The 18,567-nt window shown below is 54.4% G+C and overlaps 3 protein-coding genes and 1 non-coding gene across 4 annotated transcripts; 3 read left to right on the top strand and 1 right to left on the bottom strand.

Moving 5' to 3' along the window:
• The first annotated feature begins 2,787 nt into the window (after nucleotides 1–2,787).
• On the top strand, nucleotides 2,788–3,482 carry LOC138081469 (uncharacterized). Its single transcript, XM_068974622.1, has 3 exons — nucleotides 2,788–2,834; nucleotides 3,081–3,140; nucleotides 3,264–3,482. Exons 1-3 carry the CDS (start codon nucleotides 2,788–2,790, stop codon nucleotides 3,418–3,420), a joined length of 264 nt encoding a protein of 87 aa, XP_068830723.1. The 3' UTR covers nucleotides 3,421–3,482.
• A 2,956-nt stretch (nucleotides 3,483–6,438) lies between these two features.
• On the top strand, nucleotides 6,439–7,068 carry CCL27 (C-C motif chemokine ligand 27). The gene is made up of 3 exons (XM_068974619.1): nucleotides 6,439–6,508; nucleotides 6,646–6,778; nucleotides 6,972–7,068. Exons 1-3 carry the CDS (start codon nucleotides 6,439–6,441, stop codon nucleotides 7,066–7,068), a joined length of 300 nt encoding a protein of 99 aa, XP_068830720.1.
• Nucleotides 7,069–7,248: 180 nt separating this feature from the next.
• Nucleotides 7,249–16,891, bottom strand: IL11RA (interleukin 11 receptor subunit alpha). Its single transcript, XM_068974037.1, has 13 exons — nucleotides 16,821–16,891; nucleotides 13,651–13,750; nucleotides 13,315–13,375; nucleotides 11,950–12,119; nucleotides 11,701–11,815; nucleotides 11,518–11,550; nucleotides 11,266–11,432; nucleotides 10,423–10,586; nucleotides 9,307–9,448; nucleotides 8,669–8,788; nucleotides 8,454–8,550; nucleotides 8,124–8,206; nucleotides 7,249–7,629 (listed from the first exon to the last, which is right to left on the bottom strand). Exons 2-13 carry the CDS (start codon nucleotides 13,748–13,750, stop codon nucleotides 7,613–7,615), a joined length of 1,269 nt encoding a protein of 422 aa, XP_068830138.1. The 5' UTR covers nucleotides 16,821–16,891; the 3' UTR covers nucleotides 7,249–7,612.
• Nucleotides 12,598–12,669, top strand: TRNAY-AUA (transfer RNA tyrosine (anticodon AUA)). Its single transcript has one exon. It is a non-coding gene; the product is annotated as a tRNA-Tyr (tRNA).
• Nucleotides 16,892–18,567: the final 1,676 nt, after the last annotated feature.

Raw genomic sequence — 18,567 nt, 5'->3', positions numbered from 1 at the left:
CTTTTGAACTGTGGTGTTGGAGAAGACTCTTGAGAGTGTCTTGGACTGCAAGGAGATCCAACCAGTCCATTCTGAGAGTTCAGCCCTGGGATTTCTTTGAAAGGAATGATGCTAAAGCTGAAACTCCAGTACTTTAGCCACCTCATGTGAAGAGATGACTCATTGGAAAAGACTCTGATGCTGGGAGGGATTGGAGGCAGGAGGAGAAAAGGATGACAGAGGATGAGATGGCTGGATGGCATTGCTGACTCAATGGATGTGAGTCTGAGTGAACTCCAGGAGTTGGTGATGGACAGGGAGGCCTGGCGTGCTGTGATTCATGGGGCGGCAAAGAGTCGGACACGACTGAGTGACCAAACTGAACTGAACTGAATGGGACCCGATGCCATGATCTTAGTTTTCTGAATGTTGAGCCGAAAAAACTGATGCTTTTGAACTGTGGTGATGGAGAATACTCTTGAGAGTCCCTTAGACTGCAAGAAGATCCAACCAGTCCATCCTAAAGGAGATCAGTCCTGGGTGTTCATTGGTAGGACTGATGTTGAAGCTGAAACTCCAATACTTTGGCCACCTGATGCAAAGAGCTGACTCATTGGAAAAGACCCTGATGCTGGGAAAGATTGAGGGCAGGAGGAGAAGGGGAAGACAGAGGTTGGATAGCATCACCGACTCGATGGACATGAGTTTGGGTGGACTCCAGGAGTTGGTGGTGGGCAGGGAGGCCTGGCGTGCTGCAGTTCATGGGGTCGCAAACAGTGGGACACGACTGAGCAACTGAACTGAACTGAATATAAATCAGGAATATCCAAATGGAAAGACACACAAGGAGGATTTCAATGCAGATCTCCCATGCTCTTTCCCCATGGAGACACAAAGGCCACATCACCCTCCCAGTACCTGTTCGCCAACAGTACGTGTTCACCAACCAGGAAGGTCACAAACTTTGATGTCCAGAATTTTTATTGAGATTTCAAACATAGGCAAGAATGAATTGTTGGTGACATTACTCAATCTCCCCAGCCAGGTTGGCTCAAAGCCTCAATTCTGCAGTGATATGGTTGGTCTTTCTACTGACCAGCCTCTGTCCCAAGTCACCTCATCTCTTAGCATAAATTCAGGTGTGACCCAAAGGGCTCACAAATAACAAAGAACTTGTATTAGTTGGGATATTCCAAAGATGTAGTGTCTCCCTAATTTGGCCTAAAGGCCAAATTATTATACAATAGACAGAGCCCTGCATCTGAGTGAATGGATGCGAATCACCAAAGCAATGGAGACCAGGCCTCCTGCAGACATGACTTGGCTGCGGGGGCAGGAGTGTCACTGTGGATGTAAGAGCAAGTATTAGTAAGGATGAGTGTGGTAAAGGCACAGCTTCTCCATGCCCAGACTGCAATGCTTCCAACTGGCATCAATGGATTTATCTGTCACCTGTCTGTATGTAGTCCAAGAGGGGAAGATAGGTACAAGAGGGCAAAAAGAGTGTGGGGTGGTGGGAAGAAGAGAGGTGAATTCATTCTCCACACTTCAGCTTAAGGGAACTTTTACTTCATTCATTTCTGGTCATTTTCTCCCATACTGTCCAGCCACAAGGCTCTCTCCCAGACTCCCCAGACCAACTAGGGCAGCTATTTCCAACCTTCCACACTAAGTTAATTGCTCTTTCCTGCCTTTAGTCGAATAGCCTCTACAGCCCCCAGCCAGTTAGCTTCCTCTATGTGATTTTATTGTCTCTTTTGACCCCCACTCCCACCCCACCCTGTGCAGGTCCAACCCAGATGATAAGCTCTCTGAGGGCAGAATCTGTGCCTGTCCTCTTTACTGCTGTTTCCTCATATCCACACACATTACCCAGCACAGAGCAGTCACTAAATAAATATTGGTTATGACTGCAGGAACAAAAATCTCAGGAAACGAGGTCTCAGTTCAGAGAGGAAGGGCTGTTGACCCGTGCCACTCAACCAACAAATATTCCTAGAGCCTGGCCTGTCTAAACTGGGCCCTCTCTGGAGACCTATACCTCCTTTGCCCAGTACCATATATATAGAATGAGTCAGACAAGAAAGGCAACTGTCAGAGCAGAAGCCAAGATGGAGAGGAAAGGGGATTGGTAAAACAGTACAGGACAGCGTCCCAAAGCTCTTTTCTTGCTGCCTGGTGCTGAGGTCTCTGTATTCCCAGGGTGGAGCTCCAAAATCTGGCTCCATCCTTATAAAAGAGGGCTCTGTGCCCTGCACCTTAATAATAAATACCGACTCTCCCCACACCACCCCCTCCCAGCTTTAGACATAGGCTCTGGCTCCACCTCCTAGTGTGACATCTGGTCTCCGCCTCCCCCGAAGAGATGCTATGGCTCCGCCCCTTCCGGGTAATAGGTAAGCCCCACCCCTAGAGCGTGACGCTGTCACTGTGACGTAACGTAAAGGTCTGCTTCCGGGGTGGAGCCAGGGAGGGTGGGCGTTTAGGCTGCGCCGACCCCTCAGCCCCCCTGCAGGTGACCCTATCCCCCGAAAATCCTCACCCGGGGCCCCAAATATCCCGGCCCTATGACCTCCAAGCCCTATCTACCTAAATGCCCCATGCCCCCGAGGTGACCGACCTCCCAATCCCTTAATGTCTAGTGCTTCCCAGATCTTCAGCCCCGTCCCGAGTCTTCCCAGGGCACCTGTCTCATATTACCCGAGAACAAGTCAGTCTTGTCCACAGAATGACAGAGAAGGGGACCTGGGGTTGGGGAATTCTTGATCCAATCATGCCGCTCCCCAGGAGACGTTCGGAACCCAGGACATGTCGGGATTGAGGAGATACGAGGTGGCGCTGGAGGCGGAGGAGGAGTGAGTGGAGGCGGGGTTCTGCGGAGGAGGAACCTAAGCCGCTCCGGGGTTAGGGGGTTGGGAGGGCGCGTGTTCTTTGGGGGCGGGAGAAGCGGGAGGGGTGGGGCCTCTTAGGGGCGTGGGCTATCGAGAACCGCCTCTAGGGGGCGGGGCGAAGCCTTCCAAGAGAGGAGCCAGGCGTCCAACGGGCGGAGTCTGTGGGGTCAGCCCCACTCCGCCCCGCCCGGCTCTACCTTCTCTTTTCAGGATCTACTGGGGCTGCTTCTACTTTTTCCCCTGGCTGCGCATGTGGCGAAGGGAGCGGAGGTGAGGGGGCTGCGATACCGCGGACCTGCCCGGGGAATGGGCGAAGCTCACTCCGGGAGAACCGATCGGGGGGAAGCTGGGAGCCCCCGTCCCATCTCATGCCAGTGTCGGGTCGCCCCACAGCTCGGCGCACCCTCGGGAGCAGAAGCTGGAGCCTCTGCGGGGCCTGATGAGCTGTCTGTCAAACGGCCTGGGCACTGCTCCCCAGCGCTCCGGCCGCAGCCTCCCCCGCCGCACCCCTGCCGCCACTGCTCAGCCAGCCGGTGCATTAAAGATTTAAACCCGAGCCACCGTGCTGCCCTCCTGACTCTGCCGCCGCTGCCGCCATTCGGGCTGGGAGCCCCTCTCCACGCCGGCTGTTTCCTTACTGACAGGGCCTCTCTCCCTGATAGAGTGCCCCTCCGTGTACAGGCTCCCATTACTCCTAAGGGTCCCTCATCAGAATCAACTTCCCCTTACTATCAATGACTGCCTTCCACCACCTAATCCCTCACCCCACCACACACACACTCATCACTCTGAGTGTCTTGTATGGAGGGAACTGAATAATCCTGACCTAGTCCTCCTCCCAACCTGATCCCTGCATCCCTAAATTCTCACAACCCCAGCTCTCTGCTGCCACCTTCCTCCTAGACAGGACTTTGCCAAGTGTCTGAAGAATCTTCTCCTGGGAGAGGATCTAAAATATTTTTCAAGTCCATAGTTGTAGGAAGTAGGCTGTGAGAGGAGGGAAAGATTCATAGAAGCTGTACTGTCAGCCTGCCATAGGGGAATGACTTAGAACTGTTGAAGGTCTTTCCTACAGTTAACACCCCAGCTACTGGCTCCTCCAGTCTGATCCCAAGTTTAAAGATAATTGACATCAGGGAATTCCCTGATGGTCCAGTGGTTAAGATTGTGTACTCCCACCATAGGGAGCACAGGTTCCATCCCAGGTTGGGAAACTAAGATCCTGCATGCCAGTGTGGCACAGCCAATAAATAAATAAATGAAGTACAAAGATTCTTGGCATCAGTCCCCCACATGTTACCTCCCTAAGAGGACCTAGTGGCCCCTGCTCCCTACCTTCCTTGTCTGTCTTGTCATCTAGTTGGCCTGAAATCCACTACTTCCTAAAGCGATGAAGGGCCAGGGACTCCTAGGGGACCTGCTTTCAATTAGGGACTCGCCCCAGCATCAGGGAGGGCACCAAGAATTAAGCTAAAGAGAAAGCTCAGTTTCTGAGTGAGGGCAGAGCTGGCTTTTAGCCTGGGGCCGACCCTGCCATAGCAGGCTATAGCTGGCCCTGTCTTTGGAGAAGCCAGAGGGGAGAGATGGGTACATATCTGGAAGACTTGGTTTCTTCCTTCCAAGCCCTCTGGACTGACTGGTCTGGGAAAGACTACACGGTGTGTGACAGACAGACAGCTGATGAAGATTTGTGACAAGATGATGGTGCCTTAGTGGCTGCACCAATCTCTGGGGCACGAGTCCAGACTGGAGGGTGGGTAAAAGACTGTAAGGCCTCTGGTATTAGAAATTCCAAGACGAGTGACCTCTGGGTTGTGGCCACCCTCAAGAATGGACGTAGGCTCTTGAGGCATTTCCTCACAATGTCTGCATCAAGAACCCTGACCAAAGTGGAGCACCCGGGTCCAACCCTGGACCTAAACCTCAGAATCCTCAGGATACTCAGACTTCCTGAATATCCACAAAACAGACTCCAGGGAAGGACCTCTGAGCCTTAACCTGGACAGGAGCATGAGGAGAAGCTCAAGTCGTTCAGCCTGGGAGGGAATTAGTCCCTATTCTGGGAACTGATGGTCCCTTCTGATTGGTGCAGCAGGAACATGCCCAGGGAAGTGTGAGTCCCTGTCCCAAGAGTAGGCCTGCCCCATAGAGGGTAGGTAGCTGGTCACAGAGCACAAGGTTGCAGACGGCATCCTTGAAACAACCAGATAAGGGCTGGATTATTGAGTTATGACTCAGGTTACATTTCACATAGAGAGCAGGACAGGAGGGTTGAAATCTCCAGACAGAGAGTGGGAAATTCTTCAAGGGGCCAAGGGCACTAAACTTAGCAGCTTGCCCCCACCCTTTGCTGGTCCCAGCTTCTTGGAAAGGACAGGAGGAGGAAGAGGAGGCATAGCTTTGCATTGGGGTGGAGGGATTAAGGGGAAGAGGAGGTAAGGGCTGGATACAGGATTAAAAGAGAAGGGACAGGAAGGAGAAGGGAGCTTGGGGTTTCAGCAAGAGTATGGGATGCAAAGGGTGTAAGGGTTGGTTGTGTGTGTGTGTGGTGGCGTGGGGTGGGTAGGGGGCATCTTCCAGGCCAACAATAGAGAGAAACAGGAATTTGAATAGAATAAAGGAGAGAGAATTGAGCTCTGGAATCTGATGTCTCAAAAAGCCAAGGACTGGAAGCCCCAGGCCCCTGCTGGTAGGAGGCTGGCATCTCTGGAACAGGACTTGGCAAAAACAGGAAGGTAAGATTTCTTGGGTCTTTTATCTGTTTGACAGCAGCAACCTGGCACCAAAGAACTTTGATCTTCCCGCATGTGCGCTCTTATCTACCTCATCCTTCCTCTGTCTCATCTTCCTGGGAAAGCAACCCCCACCTCAGTTATCCCCAAGGCACCGCATTACCACCCAAAAGGGACTTCTCCCAGCTTCTCACTCTGAATGTGGCTAGCCCAGGTGAGATGACTCAGCCAAAAGGTTTTTGGGACCCATTCCGATCAATGTCTGCTGATAAGACAAGCAGGCTAGGACAGAAAACAGGGAGGGGAAAAGGAAAGCAAGCTGATGCCAGCCTGCCCTGTGCTCCCACCCTACCCACAGTGCCCCCATCAGAATTTGGGTGTGCTAGTGTGATTGTGTGGCGGGATGATTGTGAAAAAACAACTGTGTGGGAGTGCAACTTTGAGTATAACTGGGGCTATATGATTCTGTCTGGGGTTGTGTGACCATGTGAGGTTGATCCAGTGGCTGAGGTGTGACTGTGAATGTGTAACTACAGGGATGAGGGTGAATGTCCTCATTGGATGCCACTGTGGATCCTCTGCCCCCCTTACTGTACCATCAGCCCCCACGTGCATAACCCATCTCCCCAGCTTCTCTGCCCAGGACTTAGGAGCCCATGGAAAATGGCAGTCCTAAAAAAGGAGGGGTCTGTGGTAATTAGAGCCCAGGAATGTCACAAGATGAGCAATACATCTTCACCTGCGGCTGACTCACCTGGTGCCCCAGGTATAAAAGGCACCCAGATAAAAGGTAGGGAAGGAGGAGGAGAGAGAAGGAATTATCCAGGCTGAGCATCATGAAGGGGCCCTCACCCACCAGCACCCTCCTGCTGCTCCTGTTGTTCCTGAGCCCAGACCCTGGAGGAGGTGAGTGAGTCGGGGTCTAGAAGGCCCGGGCTTGGGTGAATGGGATGGAGGGAGAGGGGCCCAGGAAGCCCAGCCTCCAACCTTCTGATGGAGTTTGGGTTCAGAAGCCCTCTGAACACATGGTCCTGTTCCTCTAGCATTCCCACTGGCATTCAGCACTGCATGCTGTACTCAGCTCTACCGACAGCCACTTCCAAACAAGCTACTGAGGAGGGTCCTCCGAGTGGAACTTCAGGAAGCTGACGGAGACTGTCACCTCCAAGCCTTCGTGTGAGCTTTGACTCTGCCCCTGATTTGTCCCTGACTCTGACCTCAGTCCCAACCCCAGATGCTGATTTCAAGACCATCCCGATTGCTAATTCTGATGTCAACTCAGGTTTTCATCTGGCCTTTGCCTCTACCTCCTGGGCCTCACCCTCATCCCCCCAGTTATGACTGTACCTTTGAACCTTTCCTTTCCCAGGCTTCACCTGTCTCAACGCAGGGTCTGCATCCACCCCCAGAACCGCAGCCTGATTCGGTGGATTGAGCGCCAAGGGAAGAGGCTCCAGGGAACTTAGCCCAACCAGAGTTTGGAGCTCATGGGGAAAATGGGCTGGGGCCCCCAGTAGCCAAAGTAATAAAGCAGCGATGCACAATAGTCTCTGACTGTGGTCTCCAAGTTTGATGCACTCTCCTGTGAGTCCTGAATCTGGAGCTGTGAGACATGTCAATAGACAGAACCTCCTCATTCTCTTTATTCACACCCTCACAACTCCCTCCAGGGGCAAAGCCAAGAGCATAAGACCCACACACACTCCCCAGGTACCTATATACATACATGCAGAGAACACATGTCCCCTGCCTCACATACACTTGGACACACACAGCCATACACATCTACACACATTCTTCAGGTAGACCTCCAGCTCTAGGATGAAGTCAGAGGTCCAGGAACCTTTCAACTGGCAAGTTGGGAACACAGAGTCTCATAGAAATGGGCTCCAAACAGAACTTCCAGCTGAGAACCCGCCTCCATGGGGATCTGCTATCCTGCCTGGGTTCCATCTGTCCATCCATCCACACCAGCATTGGATGGAATCAGTTGAAGGCCTCCAAGGTCCTCTACAGATTTGGGACTCCTACAAGAAAGAGGAAAATCAAGGGAGATGGTAGGCCTAGATCTTGTCCCAGATTCCCTGAGAATGAGGGAGGGGACCCAGTTATGAGCCCAACACTCCAAGAATGAATAGGGCAGCCACTTTTGTGTAAGCCCCAACACCCTGGGGATGAGGAAGTGGATCTAGCTCTGGGCCCAGGCACATCAAGAATAGGGGAGGGGATCCAGATACCCCAAGAATAAAGATGGACATCCAGCTCTGAGCATAATACCCTGAAAATGAAGGAGTCCCATCTAGGAGCCCCAGCATCCTACAAGAGACAGAAAAGACCCAACTCTAAGCTCAGGGACTCAAGAATGAAAGGCCCATCTCTGAGTCCAGAAGTCATAAGAATGAGGAGACCCACCTTTGATTCCCAAAACCCTTATGAGGATTAAGGCATGTGGCTCTTAATCCATACAGTCAAAATGAGGTCACACATTTCCCAAGTCCAAACCTCGAGATGTCACACTCACCTGGAAGCTTGTCCACTGAAATCATTGGGGCCAAGAGCCCAGATTTTTGGGGTCCATCCTTCTCAACTGGTCTCAACCTTAGCCTACAGCACAAAAAAGAAGTTGTCTCCCTAACAATGTGGGGCATCTCAGACTCTTCAAAAAAGGTTTTATTAGTGAAGGGTTAAGAGAGGAAAGAGTAGAATCATGAAGTTGGGAGTGGAAGAGGGAGGAGGAATGGTTCCAGAATCAGATATGCTGGGATTGGGGTCATGAGGAGTAGGAATGGGTGTGGTCTGTGGGTATCAGGGCATCTGTGTGGGATCAGAGGCTAAGGGGCCAGTCACTTACCAGAGCCCCAGTGCCAGGGCCCCAGCCACCAGTCCCAGGAAAGAGAAGATTCCCAAAGATGCCAGCACGGCCACCTGTTCCAGGGGGTCTCTGTGGTCTGAGGCAGAGGGTCAGATGTCAGCCACAAGAGCAAGCCTGCCTGACCAGACTCCGTGTCCCCTTTTCCCTGGGGCTTTGTCATTCTCTCCCACCTTTGCCCATCTGCTCAAGCTCACCAAGTGGCTGTGGGTCGGGTAGAAGGGACGGCCTTGGGGGAGCAGGGCTGTCTGCCTGAGGTTCTTCCTCTGTCTGTGTATGTTGCTGGTCCCCGACTGATATCTCCTTCGGTAGGGGCTCTGGAGGGAGATGAGACCTGAGAACTGTCCATGAGGGGTGGGGACAGAGGCCCGAGCCTGCCAGGTGCCAGGGAGGCCAGGGCCGGGGTTGGACTCTGCGGCGCCTAGGAGGCAGAGCTCGAAGGGGCAGAGCCAGCTTTCGGTAAGTAAGCAGGGGTAAAGGCTGAGTGAAAGTGAAGTCACTCAGAAATGTCCGACTCTTTGCGACCCCGTGGACTGTAGCCCACCAGGCTCCTCCACCCATGGGATTCTCCAGGCAAGAATACTGGAGTGGGTTGCCATTTCCTTCTCCAGGGGATCTTCCCGACCCAGGGATCGAACCCCTGCATTGCAGGCACAGGCTTTAACCTCTGAGCCACCAGGGAAGCTGAGAGACAGGGTCAAAGCTAGGGCGGGGCTTAAATTAGGGTAGGGCTGCAGGCAGTACAGCTGAAGCCCGGGGCCGCAAGTGCAATGTGGTCAGCTAATCCCTGCAGATAGATAGGCTTGGCCTCTGCCCTTTCCTTAGGCTCTCTCACCGGTGCTTGGAGTCCCCCAAGCCTCGGGGCTCCAGGAGCTCCAGGTGCCAGCGTCCAGAAAGTCCCGGGCGCTGACCCGCACTACGTGGGGCAGCCCAGCCACAGCATCGGTGATCACCTCCTCCAATCCAGCTGGCTCCACCTGGGAGTGCAGACAGTTCCCTGGCAGGTTATCCAGTTATAAGCACTCAGCCTTCCTGCCCTCCCACCCCCCTTCAGCCCCAGTGTGCAAAAAGCACCCTTTCCTCCCAGTCCAGTCCCTGTCAGTCTGATGCGGCCTTCTGAGCCTCATATAGGGTGGCTGGTGGTGTTAGGTCTACACCTAGCGTTCACAAGATAAAAGTGCATAGCTCTATAGATAGGCTGTGATTTCAGACTGACTGCCTGGGTTCAGATCTTTGCTGTACCACTTACTGAGTCACCTTGGGCCTCTCTCTGTGCCTCAGTTTCTCCATTTGTACAATAGAGGTGAAGTCACTCAGTCGTGTCTGACTCTTTGCAACCCATGGACAGTAGCCTGCACCAGGCTCCTCCGTCCATGGGATTTTCTAGGCAAGAGTACTGGAGTGGGTTGCCATTTCCTTCTCCAGGGAATCTTCCTGACCCAGGGATTGAACCCAGGTCTCCTGCATTGTAGACAGAAGCTTTACCATCTGAGCGACCAGGGAAGTCCTGGTGTACACCTAAAGGAGATAGTAAATGTGAAGCAAGGTGCTTGACAGACAGTAAATATTGGTTATTATCTGAGGCAGCAGCTCCCTGGGCCTGATGCTAGCCAATCTCTGCCACCTCTAGAGGTGGGAATTCACCTTTATTCACACATGAGTATATCAGTGTCTGTGCCTCTGGGTGAAAGGCCCTCCCTTTCCTAGAAAAGTTATTTTTAAAAAGTCACTGCTATCAACCCACAGATGGGCTGACATCAGTTATAGCCCTGGAGGGCGGAGGGAGGAGGCGCAGTCCCCGTGACAAGGCCTGGCCTAGGGAGAGTGCTCTGTAGGCGGGGAGCCCACGGGGCATCAGTAACCTCCCAGATCTGGTCGTGCAGAACACCAGCAACAGGAAACTAGAGACAGGACCCACAGCCCCAGACCAGGGTGCACTCCAAGGCCTCACCGTAGACCAGGCTGGATGCTGTGCTGGACGGTACTGCAGCCGGAACTTGAGCAGGAAGTGGGGCTGGCGGGGCCAGGAGGCAGGGTACATCCAGCTAGCACGCAGGCGGCGAGGATAGCCAGGCACCGACTCTACCCGCAGCCCCTGGGGCGGGTCAGGGCGCACTGAGGGCAGGTGAAGGGGGAGGGGGGACACAAAGTCAGGGCACAAGAGAGGTGCTCATCCTTCCCTCATCGCCTCCCGAGGGAAGGCGGGTGTGTGCCTAAAAGTCCCAGAGAGGAGGCACTGCTGAGGAACTTGGGGAAATCTTAGGCTTGATCATCCCTTAGGCTCAGGATCTGTAATCCCTGTTATCTGAGGATGGATTTTTGAAATGTTTGTTGAGTAAGTTAAAGAGTGATCTGTTTTCCCTCCAAGGAAGATGAGTTGGCCTAAATTCCAGCCAGAGCCTTCGTGATCCCCTCCTACACACAGGTCAAGAGGAAACCAGAGAGGGCTTTCCACTGGGCAGGGAGGATGCGAGATGGAGCTGCCTTCAGCACCGGGCCTGGAAGCAGAGGCAGCACTGGGGTTGGGCAGCCAGGAAGGACTTGAAAGGGAAGGGGGTGGTGGCAATAACCTCTAGAAGCTGAAGTAACCCGGCCTCCTAGGGTTCTGATCTCTTTGGATTCTGCTGAAGTCTCCCTGGGGGCCATTTGTGTGCTGAAATGGATCTGTGTTGGGAGGGAACTGTGTGGGAGCTCAGCAGGAGGAGGGTTATGAATTACAAGGGTATCTATACTCTGGGGTCTCTGGGGTCTCTGTGGTAGGGATCTGGGGAGATCTCTAGGACTGGGTACTCACAGATGCTCTGCAAGCTCACATCCAACAGGCGGGTGCTGGCCCCCAGGGGGTTCACTTCAGTCACATTGATCCGATACTGGCTCCAGAACTCTGCCCCATGGACTATACAGCGGGCCGCCCCAGGGGGCTCCTGTAAGCATGGCCAGGGCCCTGAGGATGGACTCATCCTAGGAGGAAGGATGTGGTCTTGAACTCTGGAAATGCTCGCTGTGGGATCCAGCTGGAGCCCCCAGCTTCCCCCTCACGTCCTACCTTTGGCCATCAGCTCCCGGCACAGTCTTCTTCCTGGCAGGGAAGAAGTCATCTGAGGTCAGGAAGGAAAGGAGAGTCCTCCCTCTCTCTCAGGCCTCCTTCAGTACCTTCCCACCTACTCCCACACCCACGTTTTGCTATACACGCAAACATACAGGCATACGCAGCCGATGCTGGACACACCTGTAGGAGGTGAGGTAGCGGGTGGGTAAACCGCTAACCTGGCCGGGCCTCCAAGTGCAGGAGAAGTTCTCATAGTCAGCAGCCCGGCAGGAAACAGCGGGGCGGGCCGGGGGGTCTAGAGGCAGAGGGCACAGCTGGGGAGGGAGAAGCCCCCAGGCCCTCCCCATCCCAGGGGGCTTCCTCTGGGCCTGCAGTCCCTCAGGAGCCCCACTTCTCATCACCCGCCCGCAACACTCCTCCCCAACTCACAGCCTAGCCGCAGGGTCACCATGCCCCCAAGTGCACCGTCCAGGGTCCGGCAGGTATAGGTGCCCTCGTCAGTGCTTTCTGCCCGGGCCAGGACCAGTTCGGGCCCTAGCCCAGAGGCAGGTCCCTGGAGCAGCCTTGTCTCCCCGTCCCGAAACCAGGACACCGGGGTCCTGAGGGTGAGACGAGATGATGATAGATGGAAGGAAGAGTCAAGGTATGAGTCAGACCACGCCATAGCTCTCCCCGGCTTCTTGGTGTGCTTGTGGTAAAATTCAAACTCCGTTTGCTGGCTTACAAAGCCCCTGGTGATCTAGCCCTCACCTTACTTTTTTTCTTCATCACCTCCCTCTCTCCCCTTCCACCACTGGACTTCAGTTAGGTTATGCTTCTTTCAGTTCAAGACTATGGAGCTCAGGAATTCCCTAGTGGTCCAGTGGTTAGAACTCTGTGCTTCCACTGCTGAGGGCCCAGGTTCGATCCCTGGTCGGGAAACTAAGATTCTGCAAGCCAGGGCATGGCCAAAAGTAAATAAAGTTTAAAAGTTTAAAACTGTGATTTTTTTAAAAAGTATGGAACTCACTCCCACTTCAGGGCTTTGCACTAGCTGTTCTCTCTGTCAGGAATGCTGCTTATACCATAACCTTGACTTCCCTGGTGGCTCAGATGGTAAAGCGTCTGTCTATAATGCAGGAGACCCGGGTTCGAGCCCTGGGTTGGGAAGATCGCCTGGAGAAGGTAAAATGGCAATCCACTCCAGTACTATTGCCTGGAAAATCCCATGGACAGAGAAGCCTGGTAGGCTACAGTCTATGGGGTCCAAAGAGTCGGACATGACTGAGCGACTTCACTTTCACTTTACTTTCAGAAATCAGCATCAGTATCACCTCCTCATGGATTCCCCTAATGGTCCAGTATCTAAGACTCCACATCCCCCCAAGTTTGATCCCTCATCAGGGAATTAGATCCCACATGCCACAACTAAGACCCAGTGCAACCAAATAAAATATATATATATCACCTCCTCAGAGAGGCCTTCCCTGATGACCAATAAAAAGTGATCATTCAGTTCTCCTCTTCCACATCACTCCCTTTTGATTTCCTGCCCTGCAGGTATACTACCTGGCATCTTGCCTGGCTTGTGCACTGCTGTATCCCAGGTCTAGCTAGAAGAGACCAGGCAATTAGCAGGCACTCAGTACATGTAGGTTGAAGGTTCAGTTGAATAAGGATGGTTTGAGGGTTAGGACAGAGAGGTGAAGGTTACAGATACAAGGGGCAAGGATGGGAGGGGTCTGAGGACTGGGCAAAGTCAAGAAAACATCATGAGAGGGTTCCATCAACCCAACAGTCCGATGGAGCACTTACCCAGCAGTCACTCCAGGGCAACACAGCGTCAGGGCCCTGCCAGGCTGCCCATACTGGACCCCTGTGGAAGGCACTTCTGAGAAGAGGCTCTTCCTTTCCCTCTCTCCCATCCTACCCCACACTTTGTGAGAGTGACAGGATAAGGGGTAGACTTTTAAGACCCGAGTGCATCATGTTATAATCTGGAGACAGAGCTCAAAGGGCAGGGTGGAGAAGGAATGTTGCCAGGTTGGATGTCAGCGGTTGGGAGGGTCACAGGGCAGGCCTGAGAAGGGGCCACAGTGCTGGTGGCATCACAAATCAGAGTTGGGGGTCATAGAGCAGGATTCTTCTCACCTGGGGGGCCCCAGGCCTGGGGGCAGGGAGAGGAGGCAGACACCAGGGCTGCAGCCACGGCCACCAGGACCCTGCTCAGCCCTGAGCAGCTGCTGCTCATCTGCGAGGAGAAAGGCAAGGTCAGTGATATCCCATGCCCAAGACGGGAGGCTAAAGCCTGCCTCCTCCTCTTCCAAACTGGGGCTTTCTAGGAGGAAAAGAGGATCCATGTGGGGTAAGGCTATCAGACATCACTGGAGGATCTGATGTAAGGTCCCCTTTCCACCATACACCTAGTGCTGTGTGTGAGTACACACACACACACACACACACACACCATCACACACCATCATACCCTCCTTCTCAGCCATGGGCTTAGGGCCCAGAACAAAAGCCTGAGGCAACAGCCTCTGCCAGCACCACCATCCCCCCCTCCCCCCGCACCACCCTTGGCGCCCACCCCTGGCACCAAGTGCTGGCTCAGGCTCCATCACTCCCATTAACTCCTCCAATCCAGCTATTGGGAATTTCGTGTCCATCCCCACCTAGCCCAGGGACAGCTGCTGCCTCTGACTGACCTGTGGCCGCCCTTGTCACCCTGGGGCGGGGATTGTCAAGGGTGGGTCTGAGCCCACCCTGCTCCCCTGCCATGAGGCCTAGCCCTGCCCTGGCTGCCAAGCCTGGCCCCTTGCTCTGGCTATTTGGGCCGCTCCTCTGAGCCTGACTCTGGAATCTTGTTGGTCTCGAGCCTGGGAGGCTGGACAGGGCTAGGGTGCAGGCTGAGGCTGCAGAGTTAAGCAGATCCAGATGCCCGGGCTGCTGCCAGAAGCTGGGGTGGGCGAGGAGCCAGCAGATGGAGACAGGGTGGCGGGAGGGGAGAGGAGGCTGAGAGGAGCTAGGAGCCCGGGGGAACAGGAGGCTGGGTGGGGGCCACGGGGCCAGAGATGCAAGAGATCAGGACTGGGAGGCGGTGGGGGCTGGGCTAGGGCAGCAGGATCTCACAAAGGCTGAAAACATAACCAACTGTGTATGTGTCGGGGATTGGGGTGCTACAGGAGAGGGATTCAGGCTGGGAGAAAACAGGAGGAGGAAGGCAGTGGGGAGGTGGGAACTGGGGCAGGAGAAGGGGCAGACAGGGAAAGGGCCCCAGGCAAGGGCTCTAGAAGAGGGAGAGCCCAAATCGCCCAGACCCACAGAACTGAGCAGGGACCTCTATGTGTCTCTGTGTCTGTCCGTGTGTCCAGTGGCTCACCCCAGCCCCCCAGCCACATTTACCCAGCTCAGCCCTGCCCTACCTCGGTGATCCCAGTGGCTGACCGTCCATGGCCTCCAGGACTTCCTCCCACCAGCTAACAGTACCGTCTCAGCTCCACTCAGTTCTGCGACCCCAGAATCGTCCCCTCCTTCCCCTTCCCTGCCCCCGCCCCTCTGCGCCCCCGCAGCTCCGCAGGCCCCTAGCCAGGCCCCCTCCTCCTCCTCCCGCCTCCCCTCCCACCCTCTCTCACCCAAGGCCCTGGGAAGGGAAGAGGCCTCCCCCAAGTCTGGAAAGGAAGCCACAGGCACAGCCAGGCACAGCCAGAGAGAAAGGAAGGAGGGCTGCTCTGTCCCTGTCAGTGAGAGGTTCCCTGTGTTCTCACACAGCCAAACACAGGCATACTCAAGGGGGGATTCCCTAGGCACCATCAACAAAGACACTCCCCTGAACACACGTGGACACAGTCAAATGAAAAAGCAGACACACACTTGTGCTTCCACTCTTTTCATATTAACTTCCCAGCAAATATTTCCTTAGGGTACAGCTGGCTGTTTTAAGGGGAAGAGAGGCCCCATGTTGAGGGATATAAAGAAAAGCCAAAGAGTCCAGCTTCCTCCTCCCCTGGACGTTCCAGCCATTTCTCACCTCCTCCTACCTCCCTCCTCTCCTCTTCAGGCCCCAGCACCAGGAAATGCCTTTGGTCCCTGGTGCCAGACTCACAAGACCCACACTTACCCTCAGACACATACTCTTAGATATAGCCACTCACAGTTACACTGATACACTGAGACATGTACATTTACAAATACCCAGACACGCACAAAGACACAGACACCGAAGTCTTCCTTGCACAGTCACACATACACTTAGCACTCCGCCCCGGGATGGGGGTCACAGCACTCCCTGTGAGCAACTCCTCATCATGGTTTAAGCTTCTTCTTCCAAGGGGCTCTTAGCAGAGATCCCTGGAGAGATGAAACTGTGAAGAGACACAGAGTGTGAGCTCTAGGAAAACAAGGATTAGGGAGAGAAAAAGATATATAGAAAACTGAGTCAGCCAGGGAAACAGAAAATAAGGGTCAAGGGGCCAGTGACAGGAGCACTAAAAGAAGGGGAAACCAAGTGTGTTGAGATGGATCCGTCCATGCAGGCCACTGAGTAGAAAGGTCAGTGTCGTCAGCTAGGAAGAAAGTAATAAGGAGAGAAAAAGATATATAGAAAACTGAGTCAGCCAAGGAAACAGAAAATAAGGATCAAAGGGCCAGTGACAGGAGCACTAAAAGAAGGGGAAGCCAAGTGTGTTGAGATGGGTCCGTCCATGCAGGCCACTGAGTAGAAAGGTCGGTGTCATCGGCTACCTACCGAAGTGGGTCCTCAAGATGCAAACCCAGCTCCATGCAGTCTAACAGTCAGGACATAGGACACACGTGGAGTGCAAGTCCCATTTTTACTCTGCCACGGCTGAAGTCACACCTGAGCATACACAAACCCAGCCACGCACTCTCACGCTGGCAGACACGATCTCAGATCCCGCAGAGACCTTCCCAAAACACAGTTGCCCCGCTGTGCTCACGGACCGTCTCACCCGCACAAACGTTTGACCCAGTCTCTGCCCCTACACTGCACATTGACAGACACACGCACACGGAATCGCACACCCGCACAGCCACATGCAGACTCAGCCGCAAGCACAGCGACACCCGCAGGCATACTAGCCGACAGCTGCACCAAGCGACACTGTTGTGAAGTCTCGCACACTGACATCGTCACACACAGCCTTGGCAGTCTCACAGGCGCGCGCGCGCGCACACACACACACACACACACACACAGAGGCACGCTGACAGTCCGTCAGTCGCTCAATCCCACACCCCCCTGCCCCGCCCTCTCCTGGCGAGGTTCCCGCCAGTTCACCCGCGGCCCCATCAGGCCTCACCTTCCGCGGCCGCCGCCGCCAGCGCCCTCCGCCCTCGCCCTCGCCCTCTGCCCCGGCCTCGACTCCCTCCCGGCCTGGGGCCCCGCTGTGGGGGCGGCTCCGCCCAGGCGCCAATGGAAGGAGCAGGGTGAAATAGGGGGGGTCTCGGCCCATTGGAGCCTCCAACTGCCAATCACCTCCACCCCCACCTCGGCCGGACACTTCCTGTCCCGTCCGGGACTGAGGAGGCTGCCACCGGGGGACAGAGCGTGGAGCTGGGTTCCTGGGTCCGGGGCCCGAAAGCCCCTCCTCCTGGGACCGCGGGACCTGAAGCTCCCAGGCCCCTCCCCACTCCCAGCTGTCCGCAAACAAAGCCTCAGGTTTTGTGGCTTAGGAGCTACTGGGCAGGTGACCGGGGAAGCTGAAGGTGCCCCTGACTCCAGATAAGACAAGGTGGACTGCTGTTAAGGCGATGGGTCTCAAACGTCACTGGACATCGTGGTTTTATAACCGCCAAGCCACACTCCAATTAAATCAGTACTGTTTAAAACTCCCCGGATGACTCCAAAATGCAGGCCATTCAAAGGTGTAGGATCAAATGTGTGTGTGTGTCTGTGTGTGTGTGTGTGTGTGTAGTAGGAATGTATGTCTTAAGAAACTAGCCACCCATCTAGGGTTCCATTCCCCAGTCAATGGGGGCTCAAGGAAAATGTGTGCCATATTTGTCTGCTGCTGCTGCTGCTGCTACGAAGTCGCTTCAGTCGTGTCCGACTCCGTGTGACCCCATAGACGGCAGCCCACCAGGCTCCACCGTCCCTGGGATTCTCCAGGCAAGAACACTGGAGTGGGCTGCCATGTCCTTCTCCAGTGCATGAAAGTGAAAAGTGAAAGTGAAGTCACTGAGCTTCTTCAAAACAGGGCAACACTCCAAGTTGACCCTTCCCCTCCAGGGTCTCTAGGAAGACAGGACCCGGGGCTGGAAGGCAGCAAACGTTATCCTGGGTCAGGGTATTACGGTCCTGCCTGATGTGATTCCCCCTCCCAGAGTCTTAATTCCCTTGGAAAGAAAGGAGACAAAGTGTTCTGGCCATTCCTGTATCACTCACAAGCTCCTGACTTCACCTAAATGTTTGGAAGACCCTAGGTGCATCACATCTCCTGGGTTGTATGACTTGTTATTCCCGCAGTTACAGTCTTGCCAGGGAAACAGGTCCAGAGAAGCGTGGCTGGACCGAGGGTCACTCTGCAAATCATGCCCTCCTTCCAGGCCTCAGGGCTCCTAACTCTGGCAGCCCCAGCCTGCCAGGGCTATCTTCTGTCCTCTGCAATGACTGGGGCACAGGGGCAACAGAGGTGTGCAGACACTATGCATACATGCTGCATGTGGGAGTCTGGAAAGGCCAAGGACAAAAAGCCACGTACACGTTCCCTGCCCGCCCATTCAGCCTCTGTGGGCTGGAGCAGAGCCAAGATGCAGCCACTCACAAAGCCAGGGTTCTGGCCAGCGGCCCAGTGCCTGGCCACTGACCACTGGGACTAGGATCCTCCTCGCCTGATGCCCACCAAACCCTCAGTCCCAGGCGTGGTGATTTGACACCCTAGGGATGGTGCAAGGGAGGCTCTGGTTTTCCCAAAGCCTCAGCCAAAGATAAGAACAAAGGATTCTAAAACAATTTTAAACTGGGCTGCCTTGTTACCCTAGGAGTAAAAGACTCTATAAGCCACATATGACATTGAGTATTAATTTTGTTCAGAGATTTGGGGCGAA

Source organism: Capricornis sumatraensis, chromosome 6, assembly GCF_032405125.1.
Source record: "Capricornis sumatraensis isolate serow.1 chromosome 6, serow.2, whole genome shotgun sequence".
Taxonomy (NCBI): Eukaryota; Metazoa; Chordata; class Mammalia; order Artiodactyla; family Bovidae; genus Capricornis; species Capricornis sumatraensis.
This window is presented reverse-complemented; position numbering and strand designations above follow the sequence as displayed.

What these genes read in the sequence shown, in the direction of transcription:
- LOC138081469 (XM_068974622.1), top strand. Translation starts at nt 2,788, where the DNA reads ATGTCGGGATTGAGGAGATACGAGGTGGCGCTGGAGGCGGAGGAGGA. An exon ending in GCGCTGGAGGCGGAGGAGGA is followed by an intron (nt 2,835 to 3,080) that starts GTGAGTGGAGGC and finishes TTCTCTTTTCAG; the next exon opens with GATCTACTGGGGCTGCTTCT. An exon ending in ATGTGGCGAAGGGAGCGGAG is followed by an intron (nt 3,141 to 3,263) that starts GTGAGGGGGCTG and finishes GTCGCCCCACAG; the next exon opens with CTCGGCGCACCCTCGGGAGC.
- IL11RA (XM_068974037.1), bottom strand. Translation starts at nt 13,750, where the DNA reads ATGAGCAGCAGCTGCTCAGGGCTGAGCAGGGTCCTGGTGGCCGTGGCT. An exon ending in GGTGACCCTGCGGCTAGGCT is followed by an intron (nt 11,816 to 11,949) that starts GTGAGTTGGGGA and finishes CTCTGCCTCTAG; the next exon opens with ACCCCCCGGCCCGCCCCGCT. An exon ending in AGCATCCAGCCTGGTCTACG is followed by an intron (nt 9,449 to 10,422) that starts GTGAGGCCTTGG and finishes CTGCACTCCCAG; the next exon opens with GTGGAGCCAGCTGGATTGGA.
- CCL27 (XM_068974619.1), top strand. Translation starts at nt 6,439, where the DNA reads ATGAAGGGGCCCTCACCCACCAGCACCCTCCTGCTGCTCCTGTTGTTC. An exon ending in GAGCCCAGACCCTGGAGGAG is followed by an intron (nt 6,509 to 6,645) that starts GTGAGTGAGTCG and finishes CTGTTCCTCTAG; the next exon opens with CATTCCCACTGGCATTCAGC. An exon ending in TGTCACCTCCAAGCCTTCGT is followed by an intron (nt 6,779 to 6,971) that starts GTGAGCTTTGAC and finishes TTCCTTTCCCAG; the next exon opens with GCTTCACCTGTCTCAACGCA.